This window comes from Mobula birostris, chromosome 6 (assembly GCF_030028105.1).
Source record: "Mobula birostris isolate sMobBir1 chromosome 6, sMobBir1.hap1, whole genome shotgun sequence".
NCBI lineage: Eukaryota > Metazoa > Chordata > Chondrichthyes > Myliobatiformes > Myliobatidae > Mobula > Mobula birostris.
The window spans coordinates 102,155,475-102,170,634 of NC_092375.1; the positions used below are offsets into that span (position 1 = coordinate 102,155,475).

Consider the following 15,160-nt stretch of genomic DNA (forward strand, 5'->3'; position numbering starts at 1 on the left):
TATGGGATGAGGGTTCTGCATCGATTAGATGGGCTGAAGGCCCCGTTTCTCTGAGGTACTTCTCTATTACTCCAAGACAAAATGCTGGAGGAACCGAGCTAGTCAGACAGATCCAAAAGGGGAATAAACGGTCAACTTTTTGTGCTGGAACCCTTCGCAAGGGCTGAAAAGAAAGGGGTAAGAAGCCAGAATAAGGAAGTGGGGGGAGGGGAAGGAGCACAAGCTGACTGGTGATGGCCAGGTGAGTGGGAAGGTGGGTTGCTGGGTGTTGGAAGAGCTGGAAAGGATGAAGACCAGCAGCTGGTAGCTTTGTTTTATTTAATTCCACCGAAATGAACATGGAAATGCAGAAAAGAAGATGTTTATTCACCCTGCAAACTTCTCCTGCCATTCAGTTAGGTTAACTCTTTAACTCTTCCAGATCATTAGTACTGGAACATTCTGTTATTTCTCCCGAGGAGTTAAAGAGCTAACCTAACTTTGAGCCAGATTTACAGAGCACCTTGAGTGGAGCATAAACGCTGGCAAAGGACTGTAGGAGCTGAATGCCTGTTTCTATGTAATCCCATGCGCTTTTGGTCACCAGCTGTGATGCTCTGGTTGATAATGGCCCCTGTGAAATGCCTCGGGATGTTTTGCGACATAGACCAGTACAACACAACCACAGGCCCTTCAGCCCACAATAACAGGCACACAATTCTGCAGGCCAGATAGTATCCATGGAGTCAATGTTTCAGGCCGAGACTTTGTTTAGACTGAAAAATAAGGGGGGCTAACTAGAGCCCACAATGCATAAGACCACAAGACAAAGGAGCAGAAGTAGGCTATTCGGTCCATCGAGTCTGCTCCGCCATTTTATCATGAGCTGATCCATTTAGTCCCACCCCCCCGCCTTCTCACCATAACCTTTGATGCCCTGGCTACTCAGATACCTATCAATCTCTGTCTTAAATACACTCAATGACTTGGCCTCCACTGCTGCCCGTGGCAACAAATTCCATAGATTCGCCACCCTCTGACTAAAAAAATTTCTTCACATTTCTGTTCTGAATGGGCGCCCTTCAATCCTGAAGTCATGCCCTCTCATACTAGACTCCCCCATCATGGGAAACAATTTTGCCACATCCACTCTGTCCATGCCTTTCAATATTCGTAATATTTCTATGAGGTCTCCCCTCATTCTTCTAAACTCCAAGCAATACAGTCCAAGAGCGGATAAACGTTCCTTATATGTTAACCCTCTCATTCCCGGAATCATTCTAGTGAATCTTCTCTGTACCCTCTCCAACGTCAGTACATCCTTTCTTAAATAAGGAGCCCAAGACTGCCCACAGTTCTCCAAGTGAGGTCTTACCAGCGCCTTATAGAGCCTCAACATCACATCCCTGCTCCTATACTCTATTCCTCTAGAAATGAATGCAACTGTAACCATATCTGCCTTTACCTCTTCCTCTGGCAGATTGTTCCACATTTCCATCACACGTTCTGTGAAAAACTTGTCCCTTCAGGTCGCCTTTAAATCTCTCCCCTGCCACTTTAAACCTATATCCTCTAGTTTTAGACTCATCTACCCTGGGAAAAAGACAGCATCTATTCACATCATCTGTACTCCTTGTGATCTTACAAGCCTCTATGAACTCACTCCTCACCCTCCGCCAGGGAAATCAGTCCCAGCCTATGCAGTCTCTGCCTACAACTCCAGGCCTCCAATCCCAGTAAAATCCTTCTGAATTTTACCTGCACCCTTTCCAGATGAGGACTGCCATTGCTCAACAACACAGCAGTGTACCATAATGAGTTACTAGTTTTCAGGAAAGGAAGGAATTTATTATTTGTACTTGGTCTGTGCTCTCAAACTGAACTTTCATTCACACGCAGCCAGAAACCAATCCTAATTTTAACTGATTAGTTGAAAGGACATATTATCAGTCAAACAGATCAACTCCCTAAATAACAAACCCAGTGCCTGCCATTTTCCCTATCTGATGCAAAGTCACTTACCCGAAACATTAGCTTTCCTTCTCAGCCGAGTCTCCCAACCACAGCTGCTCCAGTCTTTCCTGTTTCTATGTTAGATTCCCTGCATTGGTAACGCTTTGCGTTCATAACCAGAAAATGTCCTCATATAATAAGCAGTGTTCAACTCGGGAAAACGGAGAACTACAGAAATGAGAGCGAAGGTCTCTACCTTGGAAATCCTGAGGGGAGGACAATGTAGCTCGATACCTGAAAAGGACCTTGGGGACCTGACTGACAGTGATTTCTACTTGCATACATGGCTGACATGGTGGCCAAACTAATAGCGCAGCTGCCCCTCCCGCAGCGCCAGGGATCTGGGTTTAATCTCAACTTTGCCACCCGAAATACGGAATGTTTATTCCTCTCCACGAATGTTTCCTGACCCGCTGTGTGATGCTCTGAATTTTCAGAATCCACAGAATTTCTTGTGTTTACATTCTCCCTGTGACTGAGTGGGTTTCTCCAGGTGCTCCAGTTTCCTCCCACTTAGAACAGTACAATGCAGGCACAGGTCTCTTGGTCTTCGCTATTGTGCTGAACTAATTATACGAGTAATTAAATTCCTAACTAATTGTGTCTGCCTACTCTTGGTCCGTGCTGATTCTCTGCAAAATTCATGTGCCTATCTAGCAGCCTCTTCAACGTCTCTATTGTAAGTACAAGAACATAAAGACCATAAGACACAGCAGCAGAATTAGGCCATTCAGCCCATCGAGACTGCTGCACTATTCAATCATAGTTGATTGTACATATGGTTTATTACAAATTACTATAAATTGCACATTGCACATTTAGATAGAGATGTAATGTAAAGATTTTTACTCCTCATGTAAGTGAAGGATTTAAGAAACAAAGTCAATTCAATTCAATTATTCCTCTCAAGCCCATTCTCCTGCTTTCTCCCTGTAACCTTTGATGCCCTGACTTACCAAGAACCTCCACTGCAAATATAACCAATGACTTGACCTCCACAGCTGTCTGAGATAATGAATTCTACACATTTACCAACCTCTGCTGAAGGAAATTCTTGCTCAACTCTGTTCTAAAAGGACACCTTGTACTTAAAGGATGTTCCCCCTGGTCCTAGACTCCCCCATTATCGGAAAACTCTCCAAAATTCTGGTGGAATGCTGGAATTTAGGAATGTCTCAAAAGAAGATGGAGAGCGAGATTTAGGGGTGGAATTCAGAAGGTTACGGCCTTAGCAGCTGCCAATATCAGAGCAATTAAGATTCAGGCACGTTCAAGAGGTAGGAATTGCAGGGATCTCAGGGTTGTGGAGTTGGGGGGACAGCTTTAAAGGTGGGAGACAGAGTCAGGGATGAACTTATGGAAGGGTTTAGCAAGAAAGGTAAGAACTTCTATACTACAGTAATCGAAGTGAGGGGTGAACAAGATCCCCACCCTCTTATAAGACGATTAAATAGTTCTCTAGTGTGATAAGGAAAACTTCTACCTCACTGTTATCAGAGTCTTGAACGGAGCTCTTTTACAATAAGATGGACTCTTGACCTCACAAACTACCTTGTTATGATCATGCATTTTATCATTTACCTGCACTGCACTCTTTGATAGCTTTTACACTTTATTCTGCATGATTATTCTAGCCCAACGTACAGTGTAATGATCTGACCCATATGACAAGCTTTTCACCATACCCTGGTACACGTGACAATAATAAACCAACATCAGCACCAACCTATGTCTCTCTTTGGGATTTTTGAAAAGAGTTGGCGATATTAACGAGCACCAGAGTGCGGATCGGTAGGTTACCTGGCTGCTGTAAATTGCCCTTAGTGCGTAGGTGAGTGACAGAGTCTGGGGACAGCTGATCAGAGTATGGGAGGATCTGAATCATGGGATGAGTGTGAGTGGTGCATGATGGTCAGTACAGATTCCTCTGTGGGCCAAAGAGCCGGTTTCCATTGTGTGTCCTCTGTAACTCAACCCAGAATACATTTGGTAACTCACCTTCACGCAGCTGTAGATGGTGGAGACGAAAAGCACGCTGGCCAGAATGATCAAGCATATCAGGTAGAAGCTTAGCATCAGCACAGAGCTGCTCGAAGACAGGGAAAGAGCAAAAATTAGTCTCCGTATACCCACACTACTAGCTGTGCCCTCCGCACACTGCAAGAGTCACAAATCTTTTGGCTTCACTCTACAATCACTAATCATCTGGCAAAACTCTCCAACTGTGGAGAAGTTGGAAGCACTCAGACATCGAATGCCAGGAGATGACACCTCAAGAGTTTGAAATACTTGGCTGGAGTAATGATGGTGTTACCAGATGGTTTACTGACATCCTGTCAGCCTCCCAGGAGCAATATACTACCTTCCTTAAGGGTCTTTACTTAACATGTTAAAAATCAGCATCACAAGGGAATGCGATTCAGATATCACATGCTTTTAACAGGAAGAGGATTTCATATTCCTACCAGCTGTTCCCCTTTCTCCCACTTCATCCCCTCCCTTTTCCCTATGTCTCCCTAGCCTTCCGATCCTCCTTTGGTATTTCCAGTTTCATCCCTAGCCCATCTATGTTCCCCTCTCCCACACCGGCTCCACCCACCCACTACACAGACAGTTTTAAAAACGCAAACAACAGGAATTCTGCAGGTGCTGGAAATTCAAGCAACACACATCAAAGTTGCTGGTGAACACAGCAGGCCAGGCAGCATCTGTAGGAAGAGGTACAGTCGACGTTTCAGGCTGAGACCCTTCGTCAGGACTAACTGAAGGAAGAGTGAGTAAGGGATTTGAAAGTTGGAGGGGGAGGGATGGAGCCAAGAGCTGGACAGGTATTGGCAAAAGAGATATGAGAGGATCATGGGACAGGAGACCCAGGGAGAAAGAAAAGGGGGAGGGGGGACCCAGAGGACGGGCAAGGGGTATAGTCAGAGGGACAGAGGGAGAAAAAGGAGAGTGAGAGAAAGAATGTGAGTATAAAAATAAATAACGGATGGGGTACGAGGGGGAGGTGGGCATTAGAGACTTCTCTAACTTCTGCTAATGCCCCACCTCCCCCTCGTACCCCATCCGTTATTTATTTTTATACACACATTCTTTCTCTCACTCTCCTTTTTCTCCCTCTGTCCCTCTGACTATACCCCTTGCCCATCCTTGCTCCCCCCCCCGTCTTTCTCCCCGGACCTCCTGTCCCATGATCCTCTCATATCCCCTTTGCCAATCACCCATCCAGCTCTTGGCTCCATCCCTTCCCCTCCTGTCTTCTCCTATCATTTCGGATCTCCCCCTCCCCCTCCCACTTTCAAATCTCTTCCTTCAGTTAGTCCTGACGAAGGGTCTCGGCCTGAAATGTCGACTGTGCCTCTTCCTAGAGATGCTGCCTGGCCTGCTGCGTTCACCAGCAACTTTGATGTGTGTTGCTACACAGACAGTTTACTGACAAGAATTCCCACCCACCCACTGCAGACACAGTTTACTGACAGGAATTCCCCTCCAATATGGAAAACATACCGATCTTCATGACCCTCTAGTTTCGTCCCGATTCCCTTATACTGCCCAGCCTCAGGTCACCCATCTTCGTCCCCACGTTCCACCCACCCAATACATATGTAATTCACTGACTGACCCCCCCTCCCCCATTATGTATGTAATTCACTGAGAGACCCCCCCCTCCCCGGTTCCCCCCACCCATTATGTATGTAATTCACTGACCGACCCCCCTCCCCGGTTCTACCCCCCCCCCATTATGTATGTAATTCACTGAGAGACCCCCCCCCCGGTTCCCCCCACCCATTATAGAAACATAGAAACATAGAAAATAGGTGCAGGAGTAGGCCATTCGGCCCTTCGAGCCTGCACCGCCATTCAGTATGACCATGGCTGCTCATCCAACTCAGAACCCTGTACCAGCCTTCCCTCCATACCCCCTGATCCCTTTAGCCACAAGGGCCATATCTAACTCCCTCTTAAATATAGACAATGAACTGGCCTCAACTGTTTCCTGTGGCAGAGAATTCCACAGATTTACCACTCTCTGTGTGAAGAAGTTTTTCCTCATCTCGGTCCTAAAAGGCTTCCCCTTTATCCTTAAACTTTGACCCCTCGTTCTGGACTTCCCCAACATCGGGAACAATCTTCCTGCATCTAGCCTGTCCAATCCCTTTAGGATTTTATACGTTTCAATAAGATCCCCCCTCAATCTTCTAAATTCCAGCGAGTATAAGCCTAGTCGATCCAGTCTTTCATCATATGAAAGTCCTGCCATCCCAGGAATCAATCTGGTGAACCTTCTTTGTACTCCCTCTATGGCAAGAACGTCTTTCCTCAGATTCGGGGACCAAAACTGCACACAATACTCCAGGTGTGGTCTCACCAAGGCCTTGTACAACTGCAGTAGTACCTCCCTGCTCCTGTACTCGAATCCTCTTGCTATGAACGCCAGCATACCATTCACCTTTTTCACCACCTGCTGTACCTGCATGCCCACATTCAATGACTGGTGTATAATGACACCCAGGTCTCGTTGCACCTCCCCTTTTCCTAATCGGCCACCATTCAGATAATAATCTGTTTTCCTGTTTTTGCCACCAAAGTGGATAACCTCACATTTATCCACATTAAATTGCATCTGCCATGAATTTGCCCACTCACCTAACCTATCCAAGTCACCCTGCATCCTCTTAGCATCTTCCTCACAGCTAACACTGTCGCCCAGCCTCGTGTCATCCGCAAACTTGGAGATGCTGCATTTAATTCCCTCATCTAAGTCATTAATATGTATTGTGAACAACTGGGGTCCCAGCACTGAGCCTTGCGGTACCCCACTAGTCACTAGTCACTGCAATTATGTATATAATTCACTGACAGAACCCCCCTCCCCGGTTCCCCCCACCCATTATGTATATAATTCACTGACAGACACTCCCCTCCCCACTTCCCCCCACCCATTATGTATATAATTCACTGACAGACACCCCCCTCCCCACTTCCCCCCACCCATTATGTATGTAATTCACTGACAGACTCCCCCCTCCCCGGTTCCACCCCCCCCCCCATTATGTATGTAATCCACAGGCAGGTTTCCCTCTCCAACCTGAATCAGATTCTGCCCGCCTCGCACCTCTCCCCTAATCATTCCCATTCTCACTTCCTTCACTAATCAGTATCCAGCACTCGAGGCCTTTGTGTTCCTGCTCATCTCCCTCCAGCAGCTGCCTCATATCTTCGCTCTCCCCTCCCTCCATCTTGCTCCATCTGCTGCTTTTTCTATTGATCCTCTTTCTTCACTCTTTGTTGGCTTCCATCTATCATTCACCTGCAACCATCTCCATCTCACAAAGAACTTGTACAGAGAACGGTAGGGCACTGAGGAGTGTGGTAGAATAAAGGGATCTGGGAATACAGATCCATAATTCTCTGAAAATGGTGTTACAGATATATCCTGTTGCAAAGATGGCTTTGGCAGATTTGCTTTCATAAGTCAAAGCACTGAGTACAGGAGTTGAGATGTGATGTTGAAATTGTGTTAGATGTTGGTGAGGCCATAAGATATAGGAGCAGAATTAGGAGAATTGCCCAGTGAGTCTATTCCATCTTATCCTGGCTGATCCATTTCCCTCTAGACTCCAATTTGTAGTATTGTGAGCAGTTCTGGCCACCTACCTACAGGAAAGGCATCAATAAGATTGAAAGGGTAAAGAGAAAATTTACAATGATACCGCCAGAACTTGAGGACATGGGTTATAGGGAAAGGTTGAATAGTAAGACTTTATTCTCTGGAGTGCAGGAGAATAAGGGGAGATGTGATGGAGGTATGCAAACTTAAGGGGAGTATATATAGGGCATATGAAAGCAGGCTTTTTCCACTCAGGTTGGATAAGACTACAACTACAGGTCATAGGTTATGGGTGAAAGGTGAAATTTTTAAGAGGAACCTGAGGGGGAGCTTCTTCTCTCAGAGGGTGGTGAGTGTGGAATGAGATGCCAGTGGAAGTAGTGGATGTGGGTTTGATTTCAACATTCAAGGGAGGCTTGGATATGCACACGGATCTTGTCGATGGGACTAGGAGGAACAATAGTTTGGCATTGACTAGATGGGCTGGAGGGTCTGCTCATGTGCTGTATGTCTCTGTACTCCACCCTTCATCCCCTCCCCTACGTTGCTCAGTATGCCTGTCACCTTTCACCCCTCCTCTGCCCACCAATCACCTTTCTCACTCCACTTCTCCTCCTTAAAACGGCCATCTCCCCCGTCCACTCAGTCCCGCAGCAGGGTTTCGGCATGAAACATTAACAATTCCTTTACTCCCACAGATGCTGCTCTACTCCCTGAGTTCCTCCAGCAATGTCTTAGTTTCCATCTGGGTCCTGGGTTGCAGAAAGTCCTGGCTGCAGAAGGCCAGTATCTTTCCAGAACTTAAGAGGTCCTGCAGATGCTGGAAACCTGGAGCAATACACACACAAAATGCTGGAGGAACTCAGCAGGTCAAGCAGTATCTGTGAAGGGGAATAATGAATAGTCAAAGTTTCAAGCCAAAACACTTCATCAGGAATAGAAGAAAGGTGGAAGAAGCCAAAACCTCCGCCCCAAACATCGATGGTGGAATTTCCAGATCCGTGTCCACAAAAGACCATGTCATCAAAGGACAGACAAACCAACCCTCCCTCTCTTGACATTCCCACCTCCACCCCAATTCCACCCAGGAGGGTACTGTGCAAACTCTCAAATTAAGGACAACTAACACAGTGACTTACTGTGGAATGATGATGATCTGAATAGAACAGATGAAGAGGAAGACCAAGCAAGCACAGGCCACGTAGGCACCAAATCGGTCATCCACCTCCTTGGAATACTACAAAGAAAAGAGGGAGAGAGTTCAGAGATTCACAGTGTTCAAAGTTCAAAATAAATTTATTATCAAAGCATATACATCACAAATAATACTCTGAGATTCATTTTCCTGCAGGCATTCATAGTAGGTCAAATAAATACTATAGAATGAATGAAAAGCTACACACAAAGACTGACAATCAGTGCGTAAAAGACAAACTGCAAATACAAAAAAATAACAATAACACATAAAATAGTAAAACATGAGTTCTGGTCAGTGAGTCTGCAGATTGTGGAATCTGGTTGTCAATGAGTGCAGATTGTGGAATCTGGTTGTCAGTGAGTCTGCAGATTGTGGAATCTGGTTGTCAATGAGTGCAGATTGTGGAATCTGGTTGTCAATGAGTGCAGATTGTGGAATCTGGTTGCCAGTGAGTCTGCAGATTGTGGAATCTGGTTGTCAGTGAGTCTGCAGATTGTGGAATCTGGTTGTCAATGAGTGCAGATTGTGGAATCTGGTTGCCAGTGAGTCTGCAGATTGTGGAATCTGGTTGTCAGTGAGTGTGTAGTTTGTGGAATCTGGTTGTCAGTGAGTCTGCAGATTGTGGAATCTGGTTGTCAGTGAGTGTGTAGTTTGTGGAATCTGGTTGTCAGTGAGTCTGCAGATTGTGGAATCTGGTTGTCAGTGAGTGTGTAGTTTGCGGAATCTGGTTGTCAGTGAGTCTGCAGATTGTGGAATCTGGTTGTCAGTGAGTGCAGATTGTGGAATCTGGTTGTCATTGAGTCTGTAGATTGTGGAATCTGGTTGTCAGTGAGTCTGTAGATTGTGGGATCCAGTTGGCAGTGCGTGTTGATTGTGGAATCTCGTTGTCAGTGAGTCTGTAGATTGTGGAATCTGGTTGGCAGTGTGTGTTGATTGTGGAATCTGGTTGTCAGTGAGTCTGTAGATTGCAGAATCTGGTTGTCAGCGAGTCTTTAGATTGTGGAATCTGGTTGTCTGCGATTGTGTAGATTGTGGAATCTGGTTAAAGTGGGTCTATAGATTGTGGAATCATTTCATTTTGACGCACGTGAAACTATCCACACTGGATCAGAAGCCTGATGATTGAACTTGGATGGTTGTTCCTGAACCTGGTAGTGTGAGAACTAAGAGTCCAATACCTCCTGCCTGATAGTATTAGCAAGAAGAGAGATGGCCTGGATGGTGGGGTTCCTTGACGAAGGACGCGCAGTTCCCCCACCTTCATCACCCTCCCCCTCCTGATCCCATCCAGCTGCTACACACATAGTTCACCTACAGGTTCCTCCCCAAATCTACATCAGAGTCAGATGTTCCCCCTCAAATCTACATCAGATTCAGATGCTCCTCCTCAAATCTACATCAGATTCAGATGTTCTCCCTCAAATCTACATCAGATTCAGATGCTCCTCCTCAAATCTACATCAGATTCTGATTGTTCCCCTCAAATCTGCATCAGATTCTGATGTTCTCCCTCAAATCTACATCAGATTCAGATGTATTTACCACATGTACATTGAAATATAAAGCGAAATGCACTGTTTCCATTAACAACCAACAAGGATGTGCTGGGGTCAGCCCACAAGTGTTGCCACACAATTTGGCGCCAACAAAGCATGCCCATAATGCTTTGCTGAAGAACACAGAACAAACAATAAGGACAAGCCCCTTTTCTCCCCCCCACCCACACGGATGGCCTCAGCCATTAGGAGTCGATTTCTGGAATTCAGTGTTTGATCGTCGGTATCAATCTCCAGACTAGGCGACTCCGAGCTTCAGGGCTCAAAGTTTGGGTTCGCTGACTCACTAGCTCCTGTGCCTGTTGCTCGCACAAATATCCAATCCCAGGACCAACTGACCAACATCCATGGACGTCCCTTCATGCCACGTCCACATCACTAGTCTTCAAGCATGGAGCAGAGGCCTAGACTCAGTCTGCCATTCAGCTCTCTAAAGGTTCTCATTCTCACCTCCTTTACTTACCAGAATCCAGCACTGGTGGCCTTTGTGCTTCCTGCTTATCTCTCTCCAGCAATTTTCTTCTACCTTCACACTCCCCTCCCTCAACGACAACCCTCTGCTTTTCATCAGAGTTGTATCTTTGGAGAAACATTTGCACCTTGACCCATTCCCCTCCCATTCAACTTCAAATGTCATCTATAAATTCATCGATGACGCTACTGTTGTTGGCAGAATCTTCAATGGCGACAAGGAGGGATACAGGATTGGGGTAGATCAGCTGGTTAAGTGGTGTCAGAACAACTTCGCACTTAATGTCAGCAAGACCAAGGAGTTGATCGTGGACTTCAGGAAAGGGAAGTCAGGAGAACACAAATCCATCCTCATCGAGGGGTCAGCAGTGAGCAGCTTCAAGTTCAAGGTGTCAGCACCTCAGAGGACCTTCCTGGGCCCAACTCTCTGATGCAATCATGAATAAGGCACGCCAGTGGCTCTACTTCATTTGGATTTTGCGGAGATTTGACTCTTATAAATTTCCTACAGATGTACAGGGGAGAGAATTTTGATTGGTTGCATCACAAATCCACAGGATTGGTATGAAGGCTCTAATCCACAGGACTGAAAGAAGATGCAGAGACTTGTAGACTAGGTCATCATGGACACAACCTTCCCACTACTGCGCACATCTTCTCAAGATGGTTCCTCAAAATGATGGCACCCATCATGAAAGGCCCTCACCTCTGGGACATGCCCTTTCACATTACTTCCATCAGGAGCCTGAAGACCCACATTCAATGGTTCAGTGACAGCTTCTTCCTCTCCATCATTAGATTTCTGAATGGTGCATGAACCCTATTTTACACATTGCTTTTGTAACTTATGATAACTTAACGTTTTTGCACTGTAATACTGCCGCAAATTTTTTGTCCGTGATAATAAACTCGTCTAATTTTGAGTTTCACATTCGCAAGCACCTTCTTAGTATTATTTTTGGCACAACTTGCAAGAAGTCGTTTACCTCTTCCACCTATCACCATCCAGATTTTGAGATAACCCCACACCCCACCCATCCACTTCCTCCTCACCTGGATTAACCCATCACCTCCCAGCATGTACTCCTCCCCTTTAACCCATCATCTCCCAGCATGTACTCCTCCCCTTTAAACTCTCACCTCCCAGCATGTACTCCTCCCCTTTAACCCATCACCTCCCAGCATGTACTCCTCCCCTTTAACCCATCACCTCCCAGCAAGTACTCCTCCCCTTTAAACTCTCACCTCCCAGCATGTACTCCTCCCCTTTAACCCATCACCTCCCAGCATGTACTCTTCCCCCTCCGCCCACCTTCTCATTCTGTCTCTGACACTACCTTTCCAGTCCAGATGAAGGGTATCGGCCAGAATGTTGGCCATGTTTTCCCTTCCATAGATGCAGCCTGACCTGCTGAGTTCATCCAACAGTTTGTGTGAGTTGCTGCTCCGTATATGAGTGGTGCTGTCACTAGAACTATCTGCATCAGGTAGTTCAGTGTTAGGGCCAGGAGACCAAGCACTCAGGGATTAAGGCCAGCTTTGCAGATGATACACGTATAGGGGGAGGAGCAAGTAGTGTTGAGGAAGCAGAGGGTGTGCAGAAACACTTGGACATATTAGGAGATTGGGTAAACAAGTGGCAGCTGGAATACAGTGTAGGGAATAAAGGTGTAGACTATTTTCTGAATGGGAAGCATATTCAGAAATGTGCAAAGGTACTTAGGAGTGGAGTTCTTGTTCAGGACTTCCTAAAGGTTAACTTGCAGGCTGAGTTGATAGTAAGGAAATGATATAACTGGATGACCTCAGGTTCATCGGGGAAACAGAGATTTTTCTGGACAGGACCTGCAGCGAGATCGTTTCACTGAGGATACCGGAAGAGAGAAGTTGGGGCGGGGGGCGGGGGGGTGTCGACGATGAGGAAGGGATGGATGCTTGGAGTACAGGAGACCACGGGGGATGTGCCTCTTGAAAACAGGTTCACCCTCTTGGAAGCTGTCGTGACAGAAGATGTTGCCAGTCTGAGAGGCGGATGGGTCTGCGAGTCAAAAATTGGTGCTGGAACAAAGCCGAGGAGACAGAGGTCAGGCAGAGCCGCGGTGGTAGGGGACTCCATAGTGAGAGGTACAGATAGGGGTTTTTGCAGCAACAGGCAGGATTTAAGGATGGTGTGTTGCCTCCCCGGTGCCAGGATCCAGGACGTCACGGACCGATTGCAGGGCATCCTCAAGGGAGAAGGTGATCAGCCGGAGGTGGTGGTGCATGTCGGCACACATGACATCGGGAAGAAGAGGAGAGACATTTTGTAGCGTGACTTCAGAGAACTCGGAAGAAGGCTGAAAAGCAGGACCTCCAGGGTGGTTATCTCGGGTTTGCTTCCAGTTCCTTGTGCTGGTGAGGGCAGGAACAGGGAGATAGGGGATCTGAATGTGTGGCTGAGGAGCTGGTGCAGGAGGCAGGGATTTAGATTCTTGGACCACTGGGATCTGTTTTGGGGTAAGGATGAATTGTACAGAAGGGACGGGTTGCACCTTAATAGACGGGGGACCAGTGTTCTGGCAGGCAGGTTTGCCACTGCTACACGGGTGTGTTTAAACTAAGTAGTGGGGGTGAGGGGACGAACTGGAAATATAAGAATGGAGTTAAAGGGAAAGAGAGAATAAGGTAAGTTAACAAAGACAACAGAATTAAAGGGGCAGAAAGCTCAGGAAGGGATCGGAGAGTATGAGCAAGTGCAATAGGAATCGATGTGAAAGGTGAGGGGAGTAAAAGTATTACTTTAAAAGGATTAAAGGTATTATATATGAATGCATGGAGTATAAGAAATAAAGTGGATGAGCTTGAGGCTCAATTGGAAATTGGCAAGTATGATGTTGTGGGAATAACAGAGACATGGCTGCAAGAGGACCAGGGCTGGGAAATGAATATTCAGGGTATACATTCTATCGAAAGGACAGGTAGGTTGGCAGAGGGGGTGGGGTGGCTCTGTTGGTGAGGAATGAAATTCAGTCACTTGCGAGGGGGGGACATAGAATCAGGAGATGTAGAGTCAGTATGGATAGAACTGAGAAACTGTAAGGGCAAAAAGACCCCGATGGGAGTTATCTACAGGCCCCCAAACAGTATCCTGGATATAGGGTGCAAGTTAAATCAAGAGTAAAAATTGGCATGTTGCAAAGGTAATTCTACGGTTGTTATGGGGTAGACTGGGAAAATCAGGTTGGTACTGGACCCCAAGAAAGGGAGTTTGTGGAATGCCTAGTGATGGATTCTTAGAGCAGCTTGTATTAGAGCCTACCAGGGAGAAGGCAATTCTGGATTTAGTGTTGTGTAATGAGCCAGATTTGATAAGGGAACTGGAAGTAAAGGAGCCATTAGGAGGTAGTGACCATAATATGATAAGTTTTAATCTACAATTTGAGAGGGAGAAGGGAAGATCGGAAGTGTCAATATTACAGTTGAACAAAGGGGACTATGGAGCCATGAGGGAGGAGCTGGCCAAAGTTGACTGGAAAGATACCTGAGCAGGGATGACAGTGGAACAACAATGGCAGGTATTTCTGGGAATAATACAGAAGGTGCAGGATCAGTTCATTCCAAAGAGGAAGAAAGGTTCTAAGGGGAGTAAGGGGCGACCGTGGATGACAAGGGAAGTCAAGGACGGTATAAAAATAAAAGAGAGGAAGTATAACATAGCAAGGATGAGTGGGAAGTCAGAGGATTGGGAGACTTCTAAAGAGCAACAGAAGATAACTAAAAAGGCAATATGCGGAGAAAAAATGAGGTACGAAGGTAAGCTAGCCAAGAATATAAAGGAGGATAGTAAAAGCTTCTTTAGGTATGCGAGGAGGAAAAAATTAGTTAAGACCAAAGTTGGGCCCTTGAAGACAGAAACGGGTGAAATTATTATGGGGAACAAGGAAATAGAAATGAACAGGGACTTTGGATCTGTCTTCACTAGGAAAGACACAAACAATCTCCCAGATGCAATAGTGGCCAGAGGACCTACGGTAACGGAGGAACTGAAGGAAATTCGCATCAGGCAGAAAATGGTGTTGGATAAACTGATGGGACTGAAGGCTGATAAATCCTCAGGGCCTGATGGTCTGCATCCCAGGGTACTTAAGGAGGTGGCTTTAGAAGTCGTGGTTGCATTGGTAATCATTTTCCAATGTTCTATAGATTCAGGATCAGTGCTTGCGGATTGGAGGGTAGCTAACGTTATCCCACTTTTTAAGAAAGGAGGGAGGGAGAAAACAGGCAATTATAGACCAGTTAGTCTGACATCAGTGGTGGGGAAGACGCTGGAATCAATTATAAAAGATGAAATAG

At 46.2% G+C, this 15,160-nt stretch overlaps 1 protein-coding gene across 2 annotated transcripts in view; it reads right to left on the bottom strand.

The window, feature by feature from the left end:
• Positions 1 to 15,160, bottom strand: part of adcy5 (adenylate cyclase 5) — a 396,314-nt gene that overhangs the window by 60,818 nt on the left and 320,336 nt on the right. For both annotated transcript variants that reach the window (XM_072260948.1, XM_072260947.1), the window contains 2 exons: positions 8,743 to 8,840; positions 3,991 to 4,078 (listed from right to left, as the gene is read on the bottom strand). In XM_072260948.1, coding sequence (XP_072117049.1) covers positions 3,991 to 4,078; positions 8,743 to 8,840 — 186 coding nt within the window. The remainder of the gene's footprint in view (positions 1 to 3,990; positions 4,079 to 8,742; positions 8,841 to 15,160) is intronic.